This window comes from Falco cherrug, chromosome 8 (genome assembly GCF_023634085.1).
Source record: "Falco cherrug isolate bFalChe1 chromosome 8, bFalChe1.pri, whole genome shotgun sequence".
NCBI lineage: Eukaryota > Metazoa > Chordata > Aves > Falconiformes > Falconidae > Falco > Falco cherrug.
This window is the reverse complement of record NC_073704.1, coordinates 32,740,474-32,764,381: the sequence shown is the minus strand read 5'-3', so window position 1 is coordinate 32,764,381 and position 23,908 is coordinate 32,740,474. Positions and strand designations below refer to the sequence as shown.

The 23,908-nt window shown below is 48.0% G+C and overlaps 1 protein-coding gene and 1 long non-coding RNA gene across 2 annotated transcripts in view; one reads left to right on the top strand and one right to left on the bottom strand.

The window, feature by feature from the left end:
• Positions 1–23,700, bottom strand: part of LOC102048632 (TGF-beta receptor type-2-like) — a 33,655-nt gene extending 9,955 nt beyond the window's left edge. Inside the window, exons 1-3 of the mRNA XM_027809568.2 lie at positions 23,566–23,700; positions 4,259–4,409; positions 117–319 (exon numbers count right to left, since the gene is read on the bottom strand). Coding sequence (XP_027665369.1) covers positions 117–319; positions 4,259–4,409; positions 23,566–23,617 — 406 coding nt within the window. The 5' untranslated portion in view covers positions 23,618–23,700. The remainder of the gene's footprint in view (positions 1–116; positions 320–4,258; positions 4,410–23,565) is intronic.
• On the top strand, positions 7,288–10,753 carry LOC129736608 (uncharacterized). The gene is made up of 3 exons (XR_008733457.1): positions 7,288–8,759; positions 9,506–9,647; positions 9,985–10,753. It is a non-coding gene; the product is annotated as an uncharacterized LOC129736608 (long non-coding RNA).
• Positions 23,701–23,908: the final 208 nt, after the last annotated feature.

Genomic DNA, 23,908 nt, shown 5'->3' with positions numbered 1-23,908 from the left:
AAATGCTGAAAGAGCTCCTCCTGGCATCGCGTCTCCTACTCTACTGGAAATACAAATGATTTGTCTTTAGCTTCGGGTCCTTCTCCCCCATAAATAGCACTAACAAAAGTACTCACCGTTGGTGTGGTTTTCAAAGATCAGTTTATCGTTGCACTCCTGCTCGTCCACGCAGCCGCAGATGTAGATGATGCCGTCCTCGCTGGGCTGGTGGGTCATGATGCAGCGTGACGTGTTGTAGTTGGGGACCATGAGGTTTTCGATAGGGCGGTGGGGATTGTGGCACAGCGTGCTGATCCTGATGCTCTCATTGTCCTGTCTCCTGCATGCGCCAAATGAACCGACACAGCGTTAGCCCAGCGGCTCAGCCTTTGTGTCACCTGTGTGTCATCTTAAACCTGGTTTTAAGATCATTTATTTTAAGCCATTTAGGGAGCAACTTGTTTGCAGCAGCTCTGGTGTAATTCTAATTACGTGTGCTTTGGAGGGGCTTTGTTAACGCCCTTTGTCTCTTCCAAATGGTGAAATGTGTAGCACATGCCAGTAGTAGGATGTGAGCCAGAGACTGACTGTTTCCAATAGATAATTATCAGCTCTAATCACGCCTTGGATCAGATAGTGCCAACCCTAAGGCTAAATGCCCTGCATGCGATTTGGGGCAAAATTCTTCTTTTACTAACACCAGCTGCTAGGCCAGCAGGTTTTGGGGCTGTATGGTCCTAAGGAAACCCTCCAAAACAAGGGTGCCACCTTGTATGTCACCTCTGCTGCAATACAAGTCATAACATCTCTGCCTCAGCAGGAGCTGGGGTCTCTGCTGCCCAGATTTCACCTGTGCAGGGGAGAGAGAAGGGATGTAGACGCTGAAACACCCGCTCGCTAGTGACGCTTGGCTTGTGCTTCCCTCCCACTCCTCTCCACCCATTCGTGCAGGTGGAGCCCGTTGGTGCCACCTCATCCCCTGGGCTCTCTCTGGGCTAATTGCTGGTCACACCCTGTCCTTGCAGGACCATTTGCTCCTGCCTCCGGCGACCTGCGGCAGTACAGCCCTTCAGTCACTGGTTGGGGCTATTTCTAGAAACAGCTTGACCTTTGGAGCTGCCAAATTATAACGTGAAGGCGATACAACTCCCTGACCGTGGGGCTGTGCCTGCGTTTATACCATGGCTTCAGACACCGAGCAATTGCAAATGGAATCTGCTGTGTCGGCTGCTGATGTTCCAGTCCTCAGCAGGTCTGGGGCAGAGGAGCTCTGGGGCTTGGCCCAATCAGGGATGCAATGGCAAGTAAGTCAGAGCTCCTCCTTATTTTCATTCAGATAATTAAGATGGAGGTAAAAGTGTAATTTCTTGGCATTCCTAGGGAATTTGGTCTGAAAAGAAAGGATGGACCTGCTTTTTTTTTTCCTTTTTTTTTTTTTTAAAACGCTACGTGTTTTTCAGCTTTGTCTAATGCCCCTTGCATCAGAGATGGTCATAACATCAGCTGGGGAAGACCGAGACATTCCTCCCATCAGCTGAGAGATGGGAGCTGGGCTGGTGAAGACTTCCCAAGAGATTTTTCCCTTTCTGGAGTGAAGATGCAAAATAGTCCAGTGCCCGTGTTACATTTAACTGCGCGCAAGCCTTCAGCGAGCACAGGGAGAACAGGTCTCACTTACAAAATGTTTCATTTATAAAACTCCAGTTATGCACTGAAATGTGGCTCGTAGCACCAGGTTTAGCTCCATAGTGCTAATGTCCATAGAGCTTTTTTAACCATCAGTGCTCAGCAGCTGGGTTAGGTCCTCACATGCCACATTTTTTGCTCAGCAGCACCTTGACTGGGCTCCCGTGAAAGCCGTGGAAAAGTGCCACATGTAGAGCAAAAGGATGGGTTTAGCTCTGGTTGTCACCCAACCCCTTAAGCACAGGGCTCTTGTTTTGTTGGAAAACTCCAGTTCTTGTAATGGATTCAGGCAGCGTTGGCTCAGCACAAGGAGGCTTTGGCTAGAGGGTCCCAGTGCTGGGAGCTCCCTTCTTCTGGTGCATGGTGGAATCATCCTTGTTGGACCCTTGTTGTCTTCGTCTCCACCCGCTGTTTACCAAGCTGGGTGAGGGAAGTGGTTTGTGGAGCAAATGGTGGACATCCTTAAAAACTGGGGTGCTCAGGCAGATTTAGGAATGACCAAGCATGAACTGGGTTATGTCCAGTTATGGGGCAGGTGGTGGCAGCTGAAAGGAGCTGGAGCTTGGAGATGGGATTAGGAGGAAGCTGTTGGTGTTGTGATGGAGCCTCTCATCCTTGGAAAGCCAGAGTGGAGCTAACACAGGCTGCTGGCATGGTATGTGAGACATGCTGGGCAGATCGGGGCTGGACGGCTCCCAACCGGGGAAACGCGATCCAGGATGCAGCCCTTCTCCTATAGGGAGGATCAGCCAGTGGGTAATTAAGACCTAATTAAGAACTAAGAGCGGAGTGCCAGGGTTTGACCCTTGTTTCTGGAGCCTTCCTTGGAGGAGTCAGGATAAGCCAGCACTGGCCAGGTTTGCGGGGCAGCCCTGGGGCAAGGATGAGTGATGGGGAATGACTGGCCCTGCATGGGCCATGGGGAGGCTGGTGAGCATTGCAGCTACTCCTGGGAGTGTTGGAAGGACATTACAACCATTGCAACTTTGTCAGAGATGGCCTCTGCTTCCAGGTCTAGTGGTGTGAAGTGGGAGGGCGATGGTATGGAGAGATTTCACAATGCCTTTGAGGTCAGCTGGGAAGTCAGACATAAAAGCAGGGGGAAGAACCCAAATTTGTCTTCCTCTCCCTGGTGAAGTCCCCTGGTTTCAGCGCTCCCCCCGTTTTCTTGGGTTTCCCAGAAATTTGTCAGAGGCGCTTCCAGCTGAAGAGTCCTAGGAGGGTGCAATCCCTCCCCTGTGGGCTGCCCAGACAGGGCACACTGGAGGATGCGAGCACGTTGGTCATGAGCATGGGGCCAAAGCTGCTGCTGTGACCCATACCCATGCAGGACAAGTTCGGATGATCCAAATATGCTTCTGCAAATGAGCAACGGGCAGCAAGGCTGCCTTGCAGGTGAGCCCTGTCTGTCTGCAGGGATCTTAACCTCAGGGTGGATCTTAGGATGGGGTGGGAAATGCTGGGGGGAGGCTGCCGAGCCAACAGGTTATTTGTGACCCCCACAGCTGTCTCGCCCCATCCAATACATGATGTAGCCCCATCTGGTGCTGTGGGATTACTTTCCTGGCATGGGGATTTATGCTGCAGGGGACTTGCTTTTTCCTGTACGAGTAGGCTGTCCGAGGGAAAACCCAGCAAGATGCTGGACTGCCTAACCAGGGATTTAAGGTGGCTTCTCCATGTGTGTGTAGGAGAACTTGGAGCAGGGGGTGGATTTTGTTTGTTTGTTTGAGTTTCTTGTTGGTTTTGTGTGTTGATTTTTTTTATTTTTTTTTTTTTAACATCCATAATGCAACAATTATGTTGAGGCAAACTCCTACCGAAAGGGGGGCGTACAGTATTCACGCTAATTAGCAGTTTGAGATAAAGCCTAGTGATAAGTGCTTGGCTGGCTTTCACTTTGGCAGCCAAATTAAAAGGGAAAGAGGAAGAAAATCACTTTGGGCAGACCCAAAATGGATGTTTTTTCAGTTTTGCTCATGGGGACCAAAAATCTGGGGGAGGCACTCTTCCGAGCCAAGCTTAGCCTGAAATGTGAGATTGTGCTTCCCTTCCAGGCACCTCCCACAGAAGCAGAAAAAGGCTTTTCCCAGGGGATAGGGAGGAGGTGGGTTAAACCCCAGTTTGGTACCAGCTCAGACATCCGTGTGCTGGATGGGGGCAGACCTTGTCTGTACCCCTCCACGTGAACCAGGGTTTCACCAGCCTGATACAGGAGGACATCATTGGTTTGGGGGTCAGGGCTGCTGGTTTTGCCCTTGGGTTCAGCTTGTAAAGCTAAATTCAGGGGTTTATGGTGGTTTAGACATCCCACAGCAAACTTGCCACACTCTGCGTCAGGCACTTAAATGCTAAATTTAGTTAGAAAATAAACTGGTGCTAATTATAGGGAAGACCAAATAATTTTTTTTTACTGCGAATTGTAGTTTTAATTGTAATGGAGTCAAAGAGAAAGGAAGAGAAAGTCCCAAATTATTTTAATGGGCAGTAATTCAAGTGCAGGTGTACATGTACATGTGTGTTGCCATGAGCTGCCGCCCCATGAGCTCCTTTTTCCCCCTTGTCCCCCCTTGATGGAGGAATTGCCCCTTACCATATGGCCACGCAGATCTCGTAGGGGTCCTCACAGTAGGAGTTGAGGTTGCAGTTGCTGTAGCACACCTTCTCCTCACAGGCCGGCGGCGTGGAGTCGCACCACTTGCACAGGTTGGTCTTAAGGCTGCGGCGAGCACCAGCACTGCAAGCTGCAGGGGCAGAGGGGCGGTGGAGAATGAGCACAATTTTCAGCAATTTGTACCGCCAGTACATAAGGAGCCTGAATTGACCCTATTTCTCCATGCATTTTTTCATAGCTCTCATTTTGCTCCTTTACTCAGTCAAACGTGTTTTCAATTATGCCAAAGCCTAGAGGAGATGGAGAGATGCTGGCAGTGTGGAGTCTCGTCCAGCAGGACCTGCCCTTTGCAGAGCCAGGCTTTCCCTCTGTGTTTCCTGTACTGTTTATCATCAAGGGGAAGGTTATTTCTTCCTCTACAACCTAGGCTCAAATTGGTGTATCCCCTCATCTTCAGTGCATGCAGTGCCCAAAAAGGGACATCTCCAGGTCTCTGCATGCCTTAAAACTTTACTTATTCCCCTCCTCTCCTGCTGCCTCCTTGTCTCCCCTCTGCCCATTCAACAAGCCCAAGCCCCGAAATGTGTTCACCACCGGCTCCCCAAGCATCTGTGTTTCCAGCAATAAATGATGGGCTGAGAATTCCCGAACTCTGGGGCAACAGGAGCTGGTCCCTCAGGGATCTGTTGCCTGCTGTGCCCTGGCCCAGCTGTCCTGCCCCTGGAGGGCTGGATCTGGCTGCAGTGGCAGGAATAACTGCTGCCTCTGCGGAACTGCTCTGTGTGTTATCACACAGGCATAAAATTTTCTCTATTTTTGTACAAAGGGTGAATGAACTATGCTTGGTTAAGGGATAAATCCCAGCTAAATTTAAGCTTCCTGTTTTAAGGCTGTTAAATGTCCTTTTTTTTTTTTTTTTTTTTCCCCCAAAGAAGCCACTGAGTGGCTTATGTAGAAATATATATTTATAAATTTTTACTTAAATACACTGCAGAGTGTTCAGGTAGCAATCTGCTAAGTTTTTTGAAGGTTTGGGCCATCCACGCTTCTCCAGCTGCCGCTTCCCCGAGCCACCTAGCAGAGCTGGGTGCTCTCAGCCCCTGTGAAAAGGGCAGTCGTGGTTTGCTGTGCTGCAACAGTCGTCACAGGGGTTTTCCATCACGTGCTATTAGTGTGAACCAGAAACAAATTGCAAAATCCCTGACTGTGGCTTGCAAAGCCTCAGCCCCTGCAGGCAAGGCTACAGGAGTATGCCCACGGGCGTCCCTGGATCTGTGGGCAACCTGCAGGACCTCCTGCATTCTTGGTGGTCACATCTGTGACCTGCCCATGGCCAACAGCTAAGCCTACAGTCCCTTTTTAATGCATATACTGTGCCGGTAGCAAAAAGAAATTTTTAACTTCTCTGCTTTCCAAATCCAGGGTGCACACCCGGCTCTGACAGCATCTCACGTGCCTGCTCCGCTTCCCTGGCCGGCCCGGACCCCCCTCCACGTGACGGCTGTAAAAGAGCTGCTGGAAGGCTCCTGCGCAGAAATAAACTGTTTACAAGCTCCTGTGGCCTCATACGTTGGGCCAGGGTTAATGACAGAGGGGAAACCTGGCTGCAGAAGAAAAGCCTCTTGCATCTGAAGGCTGGAAGGTGAAAATTTTGGTTTAAATGACCCATGCGAAGCTTAGAACGTGGCTCAGCAGGGATCGTATCATGCAAGGCAGCAGGGGAGCTGGGAGCAGAGCGGGTGAGGATGCTGCCCACAACCTCTTGCTCAGTATCCCACCCACAGGCTGCTCTGGCCCAGCCGAGGCGCACAGGGATTTTGGGGGTGACCTCAACAGACCCAACAGCCTGCATCCATCCAAGGGTTAGCTGCCACAATCACAACTTCAGCTGCATTTGAAGCACCTGCAGCTGCTGTGAGCTACCCTTGCCTCCCTGCCTCACTCTGCTGGGGCAAGACTAGCAGGATCTCAGGCAAAACTTCTCTCAAGGATGAGAGACTTGGAGGTGCATCAGAAAATGAAACCCAGCACTTGCATGGGGCTCTCAGTCTACAGCAACAGCCACCACGCTCTACAAACCCTGCAGGTGTTATCACATGAGAACAGAGAATTTAAGGTAAATTAGCTTCTGCCCCCAAAACTCAGCCCTACTACGCCCAGGGCTGTGCTCTGGTGGTGTTGCTGCCATATTTCTTCTTTCACCCCCGTCAGCTTAACCCTCCATGCCCCAGCTCATGCTGTGCTGGCAGCATGCTAGTGCAGGACCGTGGGCTCAGCACCATCATCCCAGAGATATCTGGGGGCCCTGCAGAGGAAAAGCAAATGGACAAATCCAATCTGTAGATGTCGCTGATGTAGAAGAGCGATGAGGTTTGTTATTTATGCATTTATACCCACCAGGTATATTATTTACTTATTTATATCAAGGGTTTGCTTGAGGTCTCAGAGCAAAACGTCAGCCCTGGCAGTTTTGTACTGGTGTGTATGATGGGGATCTTGACTTGGCAACTGTTTGCACTGTGGAGCGGAGAAGCCACGGCAGATGAAAGAGTTAAATATGGAAACAAGATCCAGAAATATAGTGGTAACTGGAGAAAATTCTTTGGAGACAAATTGTTCTAAACTAGCTCAGGCTGCAATTCTGTTATCTGCTCTGCAAGAAAGGTCAGAGCAAGAATATCTCTTTTCCCCCTCCCTCCTCCTTCTCCTAGGAAGCTAAAAAGAAGAGCACAAAGACCACTGTAAGTTTCTTTAGGACTTTGTGTCCTTGAACCATTAGCTTGTAGGTACAATTTAACTGCCACATCACTCATCGTGGCCCTGATTAGACCCAGATGAACACTTTCAATATTAATAGTTGGATGATTTAATAAAGCTGCACGAGCAGTAAAAGTAACAATACACTTCCATAAAGGGGTTCCAGATGTTGCCAAGGCAAATGCTAAACATCAAAATACAAACTTCAAAAAAAAAAAAAAAAGCCAAAAAAAAAAAAAAAAAAGCTGGATAAGCAAAACTTGGAACAAACTATAAACTAATTAAATGTGGGTTGAGTTTTCCAAAAATAAATTGAAGCCATAAGGATGTGATGTGAGCCAATAAATAGTACAGTTAGTCAAAGTTACTGTGGAGCGACGGAAAGATGGTTTGAAGTCACCGATAGGTGGGCTCTCCGTGAGCTTGGCTTCCTATCAGTAGGAAGGCTTGTTCTCTCGTGCACCAGAGTGGGATCAAGTCTTCTGGTATCTATAACTGGGACCTCAGAGAGGTTACTAAGAGAATATGAGAGGATTTTCAAGTAGAGGAATAAAGGAAAAAATTACTCCAAATGTGCCTGAGTCTCTCCTGCAAGAGCAGCAGGGGTAATACCACCAACCAAGGACACCGGGATATTTTTTCATGTGTGTTGGGGCAGCCCTCCAGCCTCATTACCCACAGGGCATCCACGCTCTCTACTTGGCCACCTGCAAGGCCCGCTGAAGCACCATTGCCACAGTCAATAACCCATCCTCTTCCCCCTTAAGACAGTCACCTAAAACAGCGCTCTCAAAGAATTTCATACCAGTCCTATCACCGCAGTCACAGAAGCACTCAGCACCCAACAGATGAGCTTTTTGCTCGCCTGCCAGGTGCTCAGCTGCCAACGGTGGCTGCAGCTGCAGAAACCCCGTGGAATAAATAGGGCGCTTATTAGCTCGTCTCTACCAGTGCAGCCCCAGAGAGCAGGTAGGGCATCCACCACCTAACTCCAACTTCAGCTTGCGGCACGCTGCAGTCCCTCAGGAGGGTGCATCCCTAAGGAGCAAGCCAGGGGTGCACAGATGTGGAGGCACGGTGCATTTGTTACAGGGAAGGAGAAAGCGCTTCACAGCCAAAGTGGTGGCACGTGCAAGCAATGCATTTTTGCTGCAGGGCAGAATGAGCAGTTTTAGTTCTCCAATATTCTCTCTGCAATGCTGTTTTGTGACAACTAAACACCAGATGGGCTTCAGGAAAGGTGCTTGGTGTGAGATGCTAAGGCACTTCAGCCCCTCAGCACTCCTCCAAAGGTGGAAGGGGACCTCTGCCACATAAGAGATTATAAGACCTTTTTATAATCTCCATTATAAGACCTTCAGATTCTGCTCCATCTTTCAGTAGCAAATTGCCCTTAAATTGTCTTTATTTTTCAAGGACAAAGAAAAATTGATCATTTTTAGGTCATAAATGCTCTACAGTGAAGTCTACCTGCTCTTTTCTGTGTATCTCTAAGCACCCAGGGATGGGGCTGATGCTAACTTAGCAGTTGTGGAGGGCTTCCCAGCTCGGTGTGACTGCAGCGGTGCCAGGAGCATTCTGCATCATCTTTTCCACATGGGATGGTCAACCTGTAATCCTCAGGCTCTGCACGCAGAGAGACTCTAATCAGCACACTTTGGTGCGGGATTGGGGACCACCTCTGTCCTAGCCCTGCAGCCACATCACTCCTGGAAACCTCCAGGTAGGTGCCCTGGTGGAAACCAAGACTGTGCTGAGGCCTGCTGTCCCACCTGGCTGAGCCCGGCCTCGGTGGCGAGTCCTTCATCCCCTGCCTGGTTTAGGGTTAGGCTTTGCCTTGGGCTTTCATCCATGGCTAATGACATGACTGCACAATAACAGAGCCTCTCATAAAATTATTATGAGAACAAACAAATTCCCTCCCTATTATATACAGTACTTGTTTTTAAGATTAAAACAACCACAGGGCTGATGGGCTCTGCTCTCTTGCTGACCCGTGTGAGAACACCAGGACCTTGGTGTTCTCCATCAGCAGGTTATTCCTGAGCTGCCGCCTCCACAAAGCAACCACTAGTGCCACGGATGGGCTATGTCAGGGTAATTCCTACGTCCCTGATTTCCAGGAGATCCTACGCGGGGTCAGAAGCCCCCACTGCAATTGTCCAGCATGAACTGTATAACAGAGATCCCAGATTTCCTGCAGTCAGCTCCAGTTTGAGCTAGATCCAATCTGTCGGAAAGCACCTGATCTCACTGCAGCACCCTGCAGTGCTGCAGGATCCCCCCAGAACTAGACCTCAGGATATCGTACTTTGATTTCAGATGCAGTTTGGCTTCCTGCAGCACAGTTCTGTTCTCCAGGAGTCGGATCTGGTGCTACTTTCAGCTGCTGAACCAAAAAGGTTTTTAGCGTCGGGCTGCTCTTCTCCACCTATGCGTTTTACAAACACTGTATCTTCATCTTCATAGGAGAGGGAGAGCAGACCAAATGGAGATGAAAAAACTTATTACGCCATTTTTCGCCCCTGCAAGGCACAAGCCCCTGGCTCCCCCAGGAAACCCAGGAGTGCTCAGGCTGCATTTGGTTCAGAGGACCAGGATCTGCCCTCAGGTATGTGGTCCCACATCGTCCTGCATAATAAATACTGTACTTGGCAGAGTACAGTATGGAGTGAGGAATGAGCCAGTAATGTTTCCTGGTGAATAAAAAAGGACTGATTTTGATTGCCTTAGACATCAGTGCTTCCCAGTGCCAGAAAGACATGCAGTATACATTTCTGCTGTACTTGGACCTTCTTCAAACAGGCTGGTAACTGACTTATTCCACCACTTATTTTTCCTTTGTGAAAATATCCCTTTAAATTAAGTGTTTAGCAAATACTGCTTAGTCCCATTACAAAGTAAATTGGGTATGGATCGTACCAGCAGATTTCTCCAATCTCTTTCAGATGCTTAAATTACATCATGATCTAACTTCACCCCGGGGAGAGAAGAGCTCTGCAGAATACTGTCCGTCCTTCTGCTTTGGTAATCTCCAGTATTTCTCGGGTACCTTTCGCCAGTTATCTGCCTGTCAGTGCCATGACTGCTCACGGGGCATTGGGACCTTTCCTACAGACGTACCCCGAGGTCGTGCCCCAGCAATGCTGGCTCTGTCCTGGTGAGCTGCAGGGCCAGGGGCCAGCGAGGTGGTGCCCAGCACTCTGGGGAGGATTTGGCCAGACTGGTTTCTCTTTGATTTCAGTCAGTTGATGTCTGTGCCTGCAGGCAAGGACAGGGAGAGTGTGCCCAACCCCATGCTCCTCCATCTGCCCTTGGACCTGCTCGTCTCCTCTGTCCACTGTCACAGCCCATCTTGCTCCTGCCCAAGGCACTGAAATCACACAACGCCAGGGATCCTTCTCTTCCACCTGCAGAAAGACACTTCCCCTTCAGGACATCTCAAGTTTTCTCCCCCAGATTTCACTTTCCGTGCCCCAAAGCTGCTCCTGCTGGGACAACCCATGCTCCATCCTTCTGGGTCCCTGTCTGTGTCGCAGAGGTCGGGGTGCTGGTGCTGGGTCTGGCCAGTGCCCGCCGCTGGGGTGGGCTGGCAGGGACGCCTGCGACGGGAGGACTGCACAGGCAATTATCTGCCATATTGTGCTCTCGCTTGTGTTTAAAAACAACAACAGCTCAACTGACTCATAGATCCTACGGCCTCTGAGTCATTTTTTATTTCTGGATTTCACTGCTCTGCCCTTTGCAATGAAGGGAGTTACATGCGCGCGCACACACAGACACATCAAGTTCACATTTGTTTTTCCCCTATAAAAACAAAACGATTTCCATACCGTTAATGAAATAGAAATGATTTGACTTTGCATACCCTGCCTTTTATTTTCCATTGTATAAACTCTCCAGATTAAATAATGACGGTTGTAAAGTAAACCTCTTTTTCTTCCCCCCCCCCCCGGCTCCCCCCGCTTCCCTTTCCAGGCAGCCTCTTTTCGAAACAGCAATAGGGAGTCACTTACAGGCTTGGCTTGCGCTAAGCCTGTAGTAATTAACCCCTTCATCCCTAGCTTTTCCTCTGTTGGTATTTAACCACAGCGTGGGTGAAGGCGACAGTAGGTCTCCCTGGGACTAGAAGCAAAGTGGGGGAGCAGAGCAGGCAGGGAAAGGAGGAGAAGAGCTGGGCTGTGCAAAGCAGTGGCGTGTGCTCGGTGCGGTGCACCCGTGGGTTGGACAGCTTTCCTGGGAGAGCTGCAGCACAGCACTGCACAGCCGGAGGTACCTGCCATCTCCCTGCACACACACCCTGTGGTTTTGGGTGGAAGTCAGCACCACTGTGTTGTGTTTAGCCTGGCAGCCCTGTCCTGGGTTGTCTCCCTTCCTTCTCCCTGCCTGGGGACCACCAGCACTGACATCTCAGCAAAATGTCCTCTCCTCTCCACACGCCACTGTGGAAATCATCTGTGGTAAATAATTTAGTCGCTAAATCTTGCTCTTTCTGTTTACAGGGCCGTTATGATTTTATGAAGTACTCAGAGGAAAATTAACAGGGTGAAGTAATCCCTTACACAAGCAGCAGATACAGCTGGAGCTGGGTGCACGGGCACGTGCCTGCCTTGCCCTGTGGGACTGGGTGAGCTGCTCCCATCACGGTCATGTGAGCTCCGCTTTTCGATATACCCTTACCATTAACACAAGGTCTGCAATCTGTCTATCTTCAAGGCTTTTAAAGATGCTACAAGCATTTTTCCTAATCACATCTATGATACAGCGGCTCAACCCTGCATCCCCCCAGCAGTGGTTCAGATGCTTTGCCAGTGCCTGGCCCGGGCGGGTTAGTGGCACTGGCTGAGACACTGTTACTCTTCCCAGACTGGGTGATGTGTTTTATATTATTTCTCTTGGATTTATTAAGCATTATGTAACTGGCTAACCAATCCCGCATGCGATGCAATCGCGGCTGATTTCATGTCAGTGGAAAGTAAACAAAAAAAAAAAATGGTCTGAAGTGGCTGAACTGAAATTCATTTCCACATGCAAAGCAATTCCTGAAGGATCTTCTCCATCTCCACGCAGCTACTTTGCATCCAAGCTCTCATGCAACCCATTAGAAAAGAGTTATGGAAAAATTGCATGTTGAACATGACAGGGTGTTACAAGCAAATGCTCTCTGTTTACTCCCCTGCATGAAATTATTAAGATAAAGTTTATTTTACTTAATTATTTTTAAGCTTTAATCTTTTTAGATTTCTGCTGCTCCTTGAAACATGTTATGCTTGCATATCATTTTCTCTTTTAGCTGGAGAACTCTTTCAAATGTGAAAATTACTCGCCAAAGGAAGTTTGGCATTAAACTCTGAAAACTAAAGCAAGCCAGCCCTGCAGTCTTGAGGTCCTGAAGCCCAGCAGAACCCAACCCAACATGATGGGGAGGATGTTCCATCTCTGCTCAGCTTTGGAATGACTGTAAGTGCCAGGTGATGTAAAAACTATACCCCCATTAGACTCTGAACTCAAGCTCTTTCAGGAGCACTCTTCTGGTGTTATGGACATCATCCTTCCTATTAACATCAGTTTGCACCCAGAGACATTGAACTGAGGATGGAGGAACACAGAATGGATAAAACACTAGTGGCCCTGCACTATTCCTTTTCTTTTTCGTGGTGTCTTTGAAGCACTCAGCAAAGTCCAAAAACGTTGTGTGTCTTTCTGAATCCATTTAACCAATGCACTTCACTGAAACGTCGGTAAAAGTCAGTGGCTGGGGGATACCCAGCTGCAGGTTATTTGCATTATTTTTCAGTAAGCCCCTAAGGCATCCAAGCACCTGCTTCACCTGGGCAAGTAGCTAAGTTCAAGTTGAATTGCTGAATTAGACCTGGCTGAGCTGGTGGATCATGTAACAACATTTGCCCCTTGCCAAGCTGCAGTTGGAACACAAAGGTGGCACCTGTGTTCCTGGGGGCAGATGAAGTCATGAAGGGGTAGGACAGGACAGCCCTGAAGGTGATGCTCGTGAGCAAGTTCGCAGCTCTGCACCTAACTTTGGGCCAACTTACTAGATGAGCAAAGTTGTCCTAAAACTTGGAGGGAACCCACAAGTTAGGGATTTGTCTGCCATTCTAGAGGCTCACTTATTCCCTTGGGAGATGAGCTGGGATGCCCTGCATCCTTCATTTGAAAAGGTGGCCCAAAGGAGGTTTGAAGGTTAGCACAGGAGTCCCCCAGGTCACACAGGACAGCAACTTAACAGAGATATTTTTCACTCCCTAAGTGCCAAGTGTGTGCTGACTATGGGTTGCTGTGGTAATTTGCTGTGTAATTATGGCCGGTACCTCCAGAGCTGTTACCATGCCAAGCAAAAACTGCCCTGGCAGACAAAAGCAGTTGTGAGTTTGCCCAGCAGTAACTGTACTTACTCTATTAGGCATTCAGCAGCTGCTTGTTAAGTGCTGGGCTATGAAAGTCAAATGCAGGGAGCTAGGACACAAACCAAGGCTCGTGGCTGTCCTGGTCTGAAGTGCAGCCCAAGATCTCGGCTGGTAATGAGTCCTTTTGGTTGCACCTGTTGCCCTATTCCTTTCTCTTCCGTACCTTATTCTGTCCTTCCTAGCCACATGTGGCATTGGAAAAACCTTGAGAGACCAAGCCAAGCTGGCAGCACAGCTTGAACAAGTTTGGGGTCTGGGAGGGGAAAAAAACCCACAACCGGGGATCAGCCCAAGGGAAAATGACACATACATACACTCAGTCCCGTGTGGTTACCTCCACCAGCATCACACCATGGCCCCACCGGCCCAGCAACTCCCACCAGCCCAGATGGCTCACAAGGGGAACGTTCCATTTCTCTTCATCAGATGGAAAGCAGAGCAATTTATTCAAGGTCTGAGGAGAGGGGAAAACTGCTGAGTGCAATGTTCATAAGCAGTTTTAGCAGCTCTGCCAGTGCCTCTGCTTATGTGGGTCTTTGCAGGGTAAAGCAATGTATTAGCATATGCCATGGCATGTGTGTGTAGGCTGCCGGCGGGGTTGCGCAGGGCTAAGCTAGCATGTGCCCTGTGGCAAATGCCTTCTGATGGCTGGAGATTCACATGCCGTGTTTTCAGAGGGCTCTGACATTTCAGCCCTTTGAAGAGCGCTTTGCAGTGATCTGTTCTTGACTAAATCCTGGTCTTCAAAATTAATGCCTTCTTCCCACCTCCCATGCTGCTTGGAAGAAGATGTCATAGCCTGGCCATGCACAGGTGGTTTGAGCTCATCTCGTTGCAAGCTGTTGCAGAAATTACTGAGGATTTAACAACGCTTACAGGTCTGGGAGCCGAACAGCAGAAGGTAAGAGTCAACCAACTTTGCAATGCTGTTGCCATCGGTTTTGTTGCTCGTGTTTCTCCAGAGCTACCAACAGTCTAGCCTATATCTTACTTAACAGTGGCTTCTGCATCTCATTCTCAGGAAGATGCAACAGAGATGAGTCCCCCTCTCTACATAGAAAAGCAGCAGCAATGAACTTAACAGCAAATGCAAGTGAGCTGCAAGTTGGTTGCAGACGTTGCTCTGCAATTCAAGTAAAACTACTGCACAGCAGGTTTTGGGTTTTTATTTTGTTTTGTTGTTTTGTTGTTTGGTTTGGGTTTTTTTTTCCCTATTATCATTATATTGTACTCTGGAATTCAGTTTTGTGTATATTTTTCAGGCTCTGCAGGAATTCTGGATCTCTGTGAATAGATGGAATTGAGATTTTCAAATATCATCCAAATAGGTAAACATGTCAGAAACATTATCTGGGTCACATTTGGGCAACAGGGTTTGCTCTGTTTTAAATGCAAATGGTCTACTGATGATTTAGATGAACTTCCTGAGGAGTGTTTGAAATTCCTGGCACACGTTCGATTTACCATCTGCTAGAATGACTTTGATGAGCCCACAAAGAGACGTTAGACTGGAGCTGCTCTTCATATCTCGGGTGGACTTGCTGTAATTGACTAGTTTGTAATTTTTTGCGTTGGTATTATTTTGATTCCTGAGGAGAAGCGGGGCTTGCAAGGGACTGTGCTATGAACTGCTGGGGCAGAGATGTTCTGTTAATTCTCCGTCAATGTGCTGTCATCAAGTTGTTCCAGCACTGCCCGTTCTTTATGTCTGCTAAAATTATTATCTGGAGTCAAGTTTTGCCCTCATTTAGACCAGATCTAACAGTAATTAATTTGTGCTGTCAGAGGGAACTTGAACTTGAGGCTAGCCTGCATTACAGACGCTGAAAACTTTCTTGCTTTTCCTAAACCATCCCACATTTAATGCGTAAATAGATGGTGTGTTCTTCTCTCTCATTTCTTTCTTGATCTCTTAAAAAAATGTCTTTTAAGGAGCTTGTGTTGTAACCTACCAAAAGATGCTGCTCAATAGGGTTGAATGCAACTTGAATATTTTCCATTTTTCTAAAGCAGAAGAGAGTTATGGCAGGAGGGCAGAGGGAGCAGGGTTTTTCCTTCCAAAAAGGAATTTTTGCAGGAATGGAACCAAGAGTCTTGTTGACAGGGCCTGAAGTGCTGTTTTCTCCACACATGAAAGTAACAGGAGCTTGCGTGTCTGTGCGTTGCCTCTCCAGAGATCCCTCTTGCAAGAGGAGGAGAAGGTTCCCACGGGTGCCAGCCCCTGGGCAGAGCTGCAGCACAGCCCCAGGCAGCCTCAGCGGCCGGAGGGGGTGAGGTGCAGGGGGCAAAGCTGCTTCTCCAGCATGGAGGAACGGGCAAAGAGAGGAACGTTCACCGTCCACCACCTCCCGCTCTGAGATCTCCTCATCTGCGGTAGTGCGTTGCCTTTCCAACTCAGCGTCCTGCCCCAGGATACCTCCTGAAACATGCCACAGTCTGAATATCACTAAGCAATACTTCTGCCCCAGAGCTGCCTCCCAACCTGCAGCCTGTTGCAAAGGTAGCAGCTCTGACAAAGGCGAAAGAAAAGCTTGGCTGCTTGTGATGCTGCTTTACAAACAGGTGAGCACAAGGCAAATGTACAAAACCAAAGTAAATGTGTGGTGAGGAGATCTCACCCCCAAGTGAATGGCCTCTGCCTCTGGTGGGAACATCTACAACCATTTTCTAACCGCCCTTTGACATATTAAAGACATGGCAGGAACTGAGCTCCCAGGGGATCCATTGGTCTTATTTCTGTGGACACTTGTACCCTGGGTCTATTTGAAGAAGGATGATTCATTCAACTGCTCATTGCCAATGGCTCTGTGTGTCACTTCCCATTGTAAGAAGAAGGGTCTTGTTTGCTGTTATGGACTGGTTGGGGCTAATTTTGGGATAGATCTAGCATGGAAAAAATGCTTTACACAGCAAGACAGCAGCTGATTCAGTTTCTTCATTGCTGGATGCTGGCGTTTAGAGTCTCCCAGGCAGGAAGTTTTATCAAGCAACATCAGACAGATGTTCCTCATCATGTCCCAGCTATGTTGACTGGAGACCTGCTCTGTCAAACACTTGTCAGGGCACATGGGCATTCATTCTGCATGGCTGGCATTTTATTAAACGATCCACCTGAAAACAGCAACAAATCTTTGTAAAGAAACACCTATACCAGTGTTAGCTGTGAAGACCCAGAAATGCTTGTAGTCATGGCATTCCCAAGAACCTTTTCCTGGAAAGGGTTCAAGTTCCTGATTTAGCAATAAAAGGGAAGAAATTATCTGGATTTCCAGTGGACACGGTATGCATCCACATTGGCAGTATTGTCTTTTTTGATGGGGTGTGCAGTGCACCAAGGCAATGCAGGACACAGTTGAGCCTTCTGGTTTGGGATGGCTGAAGTGAGAAGGGATCAGTATCAAAATCTCAGGGTTTTGGATTGCTGGTGTAAGGAAAAGGCCTCTGTTAGCAGTGCGACAGCCAGCAGGCCAGGAACTTCAGCAGAGTGCTGAAGCCTCCCAGAAGCAAAGACAAAAGTGTGTTGCTCCCAGAGGGAAAGTCTTCACAGGGTGTTGGAGAAACTGAAAAGATTAGGAGGTACTCAGATGTTGGGGCAGGGAGATGTCTTAACAATGATAGGATCAGATCTGTTGGTGTCACCTCAGGTGATTGTGTCAGGGCTCAGCCCTGCCTGACTGCAGACCAGGGCAATAAACCAGTCCTGTTTGCTGGCTGCCAGGGCTGCACTGGTTCCAGCTGCTGGCATAAGCTCACCTGCACAGCTTTGCATGCAAGGCATGTATTAGGGTGTGACGGTCCTGGAGGCACGGACTTTCCAGCTCCCAGGCATGGTCACAGGACTTGCCATCATATGCTGCAAGGGGAGGACAACAGCTTTTTGCAGGCTGAGCAAAGGCAGGCAGGTATTTCTGTCAGATACCTTCAGGCCTCATCAGCATTGACTCTGGTGCCAGGGTGGCAGCTGCTGGCGACAGCTTTCTTTGGACCTCTGCTTGCCCAGAAGGGCTGGAGTTTTGGATCCAGCGGAGAGTAACTGACATAGAACTAAAGGGACCATCTCCATCTACAGCGTGGCAAGGTGAGAGGTCTTGCCACAGGCCCAGGCAGAACCTGTCCAATGTGATGCTGCTTCGACTACTCTGAGAGCTGTGGCCAAAGCATGGGTCGAACTGGAGCGTGGGACCCTGCAAAGTGACACCCGGCAGCTGCCACCACTGGAACTGCATGTCGGGTCCCCATTACAGCTTGCTCCTGCTGATAGCTGAAGGAGATAGCAAATCACACACCGCACATGTTGAAAAGATATTTTTTTTTTTAATTTAAAATCTATTTTAATCTTGAATCCAGATGTAAATATTCCTGTCTTGTTGAGGGTAACACTTCAGCTGAGGCATAGCCTCGGAGCTGCCAGGATTCACGTGGGTAGTTGCCCTCCGTCCAGTGCAGGCTGTAGTGTACAGCTGGATACAAGAATTGCCCCAATGCCGAGATGCGTTTGCTGTAGTATAAATCAGCTGCCGTTTGTCAGACATGTTCCTGGCTTATCAGTGGGAAGCAAAACCCCACAGTGGAACAGCTCCATGGAAGGGTAAGCCCTGGGGTGGTGTAATCGGTAGGAGCATGGGCTGCAGAGGGGATTGCACGGCAGGCAGGCTTTCCCGCTTTTCCTAAAAGTTTGACAGCTACCAGCAGCTGGCAGGAGAGTTTCAGCCCCACATGGGCTATAACAAACAGATGAACCAATTGATGAGCAAGAAAATGACTCTGATGGACGTTACAGATGCTTTCCGGAGGCAGGATCACAGCAGTCATCTCTGAACTCAGGGATGTGCATGCGAGCAGGGCCAAGACAGCTTTCAGCCACCCCTTCATTTCCCTCCGAAGCTCCCAAAGGAAACATTATCCCACAGTTGGGGTCCAGCACAGGGATAATGTAGCTGTAATCCACAGGTTTGATAAGGCAGGCAGCCATCCGTGGTGTTATCTCCCCCTACGTGGAGGCCCCTTCCAGTGCAGGCTTTCACTTGGCACACAGCGCTAAACATTGGATGTGAAAAGAGCAAAGTGTGTGGGAGCTGCTGATTTTGTCTCCTTGGTGGGACTGTTGTTTTTTAATAAAAAGATCAGATGTTGCGCTTCCTTGAAAACACGACAATCTATGGGAGAGTTCATTAGTTTATGGCAAGTTGCAACACTGTGGAGCCCGGCTGAAGGCAAATGTTATTACAAAGAGTTATCACTAAGGGGAGAGGAAAATAATGTCCTGAGGAAATAAACTTGATGGAGCAAAACATGGAGCAATATAAAGCTGTGGAGGACAGGCAGTAGAGTTGAATACTTTCTCAGAATAAAAGTCCCCAGTCACCTGTTTTTAATGCCAATGTTTGCTTTCTGCATATTCAGTGAATATGTGGGATGCATCTGTTCAGGACTCCATCTCTAATGGGAGTAAAAAGTATCATGATTGCAGCTGGCTGAACTTTTTTTACTACTAGTACACAAAAATGTCTTTGTGACCATCATGAAATGGTGATAACACCAGTAAAAGTCTTTTTTTTTTTTTTTTTTTTTTTAGAAAACCATGTGTGTTAATTTCAAGTTCCATGGAATTATATTTCAAGGAGGACTTTCCTCCACAAAGTCCCCCACTAAAATACAGATTTGAGCAGCTTTTATGATGACCAGCCTGTCTCAAGTCTGAACAAAGCTGGAGATGCGAGGGGAAGAGAAATGCCTGCTTTCCTAAATCTGACATGGGTGTACAATGCCAGCTTTCTCAGCCTTCAGTTAGTCTAACTTACACCAAGGGCTGAAGCTGTAGTATCAGGTTTGGAGAAGTGTAAAGGTGAATTCAAAGTATCATCACTTTCCTTGCTGAGTCTCATGCCACTTTGTCACTTGCAGCACTGCGGAGGACTCTGGTTTTGCATTGTTAGGATTTTTCTTGTGCTTTCCCCTTTGATTTCCTAACCGGAGAATTTGCTGCAACCTTGCTGTTATTGAGCCTCATGGTGGAATGCACACGTTTCTCCTTCAGGCAGTGGCATGCTGCGCCTGCTCCCAGCCCAGCTACCTCCACCCAGCCAATGTGGGGACCTTGCAGCCTCTTGGTTTTTTTTGATGGTGATAATTTCTTCCTTGGTGTTTTGGCTGTCTTAAAACAACACCAGAGCAAAATATGGTGCTACTTGAGAAGGACTGTCATAACTAACCCTGCAGCCACATGTCCTGGCATGGGCAGCACCCACCTCCACGTGCTGCATAGCCTGGGAGAAGAGGTCTGCCCTGGCTCCGGCTCAGCCTTGGACCTGCAAAGCCTCTTTCTGAAAATGGATGTATTTGCCTGCGAAACTGAGGGTGACTCTTTCTTTGTCCTCTTCCTTCCTTCATCCTCTCACTAGCCTGGGTTTCACCCTGTGTTCCTTGATTGTGTGTGCATTGGTGTTGGGGTGCAATCCTAATAGTTGCCCTGCCTGAGGAGCGGGCTGGTGTTTTGGTGCAGCATGACTCCTGGGTTTAGCTCTGGTGACCTTAGAAATAAAAGGCCAACTTCTGAATGAGCTGCCTGAGGAGCCTGGGATAGGTCAGAGATTTCTTGAGCAGATCAAAAGCCAGAGATGTTTTTCTGACAGCCCCGGAGCTCCCTGTCATGATTTATGCATTATATACGCTCTATATATTTAGCCAGAGAGGCTCACTGGGGGGACCAGGGCTGGTTTGTGCAAGCAGGAAAGAGCATGTGGCTTCGGAGAGCTGCCATCTACCAGGAGATATCCCTCCAAATGCATTCTCTGCGGAGCCAGTGAAGTGCCTTGAGGGACCATAGCAAAAGGAGCCCAGGATGCTCACGGCAAAAAATATCAAGATAATTTAGTGGAACAACATTTTAATGGGAGATCAAGTTATGGGGAAGCAGACCAAAGCTGGGAGCTCTGGACTCAGGGCAGCAGACCTGCAACCTTCCGTCATTTCACAAATCCTCTTTCTCTTTCTTTGGAGCTTCAGAGTACAGCTCTTCCTTGGTAAGGGCTACGTGCCCTCACAGATTTTGGGTTTGATATCCTTTTTTGGAGGCTGGATGCCCAAAGGCTCCCATACTTTGCTGGGCTCCTGGGGCTCCTCATGCCCTAAGAGCTGTCGTCACACCAGTGACACTTAGCTCACATTCTTGGGGTTGTCTCAACAGCTTAGAGGGTTGTGGTGCTTTTCTCTCCTCCCTGTGAGATGAGATTTTGCTCAGCTCCATGCTTGCATGGCCTGACCTGAGCCCTACCCCTGACAGACAGAGCACAAGGGAGACTTTCCTGATTTTGATGCAAAACAGGGCAGGAAAACTCCTGATTATTAACTTCAAGGCCAGAGTGTTTCCATGTGCACAATACAGTAATCCCGATATCAGATCTGTAGCTTCTGAATAGGTTATGGGCTACCAAACAAATAGTCTTGCAGTCTTAAAGGCTTTGAGCAACAAAAATCCACTACATCCTGAGCCTGAGTAATTGATTACCTGCTGGAACAACTTTACTGTGTTGTGCTGTAACACAAAAGGGTGCAGCTTCAGCTTCCAGCATGTAAATCTTGTTTTTCCTCTATCCCACAGAAGAAGCAGCCCTCTGCCAGATAGCATCTCTCCAGGACCTGGTTACAGATGATGACGAGCTCACCTCCCAGCTCTCTCCTGGCTAGAGACACTGAAAGCCTTCAGCCCCCATGGTGTAAGATAGATTTTGCAGTCCTGAATGATCCTTGTATTTTTTTGTCCTGGGCTAGGTAAATCCAGAACTGCGCTAGCTCTCTGCCCTGGGAGGATTCCCCTCTCACCTGCCTGAGGGCTTGTGTTAGCACTGGTGCAACTACAGCTCCTGTCTGCACCTTCTGCTGAGAAAGTCATGTAAAAATGCTGCCTCCAGCAGCCACTGCCACTGGGGAGAAGTGTAAGGGTAGTTATTTGGGGAGAAGTCTAAGGGTAGTTATTTTGAAGCCTCGCTAGAGCTGGCCAGGGACAATTAGGGAAATCCAGTAGCTGAAATTTCAGTGGTCTGTCAGATCTACAGTGCTTTTTTCTGTTGCATATGGACGAAAGCAGTCAGATGACGCTGGCTGATGACCACTCTATCATGTTGGTGATTAAAGGGGTAGAGACAGGCAGCATGAAGCACAAACTGGGGTCTCTGCTGCCCTGGTATAAACTCCTAGGGAGAGTGGCAAAAACTCAGCTGAAGTTATTCTGGGACAACAGAGATGCAATTTGGGCCATGTTCTCTATGGCAAGTCTTAAATCTCTGTGCTAAAAGGAGTGACTTTGCTGCTGTCACCAAGCTAGTGCTGCCACTCTTTAACAAGAGGCTGGGTGAGCAGCGGGGCTTGTTGCTTGAAGAACAGCTGAATGTGTATTTTCTGTCAATGTGGGGAACTTTCTGTTCCCTTCTCTCTCAATGTCAATGCAAAGTGGGCTCCCAGGGTACTTCTACTGTCCCAGAATGACTATAGCATCTATTTAATGCTACATGCAAGAGAAGTGCATGTAGCCCCAGAAAACATCTATCACTGTTGAGCTGAATCACAGAGAGGAAGCCTTGGCTTATTTTTTTTTCCCCATACGGAGGCAAATTTTGTCATCATATCACTCACGTAACCTTTTGTATGAACTTAGTAATCATGATATGTTTTGGTTTGGCTTCTTTCAGATTAAAACCTTGCCTTTCAGAAAAAGGAAACCATAAGTTAAATAACTCCAAAACTAGGTATTTCTGAAGGATAATTAGTGGTCATCTTTCTTACCAAAAACAACCCAAGACTGTGCTTTAAATAATACCTTGTAGTAATTCCTTCAGTTCTGCTCCAAATGTGATTAATTTAGCAGGATGTTATTGGTATAGCATCCTACATTTTAAACCACAGTTTAGGGTATTATCTACAGTAATGAATACTATATAGCTCCACAACTTTTTGAAAAATCAACCAGACCTTACACCCTAAACCCTCCCATCTGGGTCCCCCTGCTTCAACAGTTGTGCCAAGAGTTGTATTTGCCTACACACACATTATCGACTGATCCTATTCTTTTATTCCCTATTCCTGTAGATAGGGGGACCCATGTAAAGTGAATGCAGGCACAGATCCCTGCCCCCAGTTATTTCATTTGGATGCAAAAGCACTGGAATTATAATCCTCCTACTTCGTTGCTTTCAGCAAAAAGCAATTTTAGTTACACTGAGATTTCTACAGCGAAAGGAACGGGTCTGTGTTCGTAAAAGAGTTCACTGTAAAAAGTGCCGTTGCCTGTGCAAATATATAAATATATACTATATAGGGTTATATGTATATATACACATACATAGGCACTGTATATACAGAAAGTATATACACACATACTTAGGAGATGTGTATATAACGCTCCTTTATATACAAATCTATTCCCTGTTATGAAACAATCATCTAGATATAAACAAGAGAAGTTAAACCATGGATGGGCACATTTTCAAGTGCTGCTGGAGGGTTTTATCTACAGTATTGAAGAAGTGCTATCAAAACCTAAACAGGGCACTTATTACAAAGAAATCTTTACGTAAGTGCTGGAAAGGTTTGCTGAATAACCAGATGTTGTTGCAAAGACACTTCTCCTCCCCCCTCTCCCCACTTCTTTCCTTCTTTAATAGTTCGATTAATTCTGCACATAAACCGGGGCTGATAAAAGTTCTAAGCTGCAAACTTCACCACATCTGGACACTGTCGAAGCCAGATTGTTCAGCAGTGCACTTCAGTTGCTTTTAATCTCCCTTAATAAAATAAAATCTTCCAACAAGTAATGCTGACCTATATATATTTTTGCACTGTAAACACTGACATCTGCGAGCTGCTCCAAGCGAGCACGCAGTGCTTTCCACCAAGGCGATCGCTCGCCCTTCACCGTAAGAGAAATACACAGCTGATGCAGCCGGAGCAGTGTATTCTACCAAACTCCTCAGCTATTTCCAGTCCTCTGGCTAATTGCTGCCAGGGGAGAAATCAAAGATTAGCTATTTTGCTGGAGGAAGGAAAAATAAACGACTTCTTGGAGTATGTTGCTTAACATTGCCTAACCAGAAACATTTTTCTACTCACAGAAGGAGAGCAGCAGTAAGGCAAGCAGACCCGGTTTCCTCCAGTAACCCATTTTCTGGATCCCGGCAGCAACCAGAAGCCCAGCTTCACGGCGTTGACCAATTCATCTTCCCTCGGTGCAGGCAGTCTCCTGCATTTCTGCTGTCAAGCCCGGAGCCCCGAGTTTGTGAGGCTCCCGGCCAGGCTTGCCAGGAAGGCGGATCCAGCCACTAAAGCCCAGCTGTGTGTGGGGTCCGCCCAGGAACTGCAGTTTATGAACAAACTAAGCCCAAGTCTCCTCTCGGAGTATATACAAATATGGGAGGGGGGAGCCAGGGGAAGAAGCCTGGATCTGAGAAAAAGG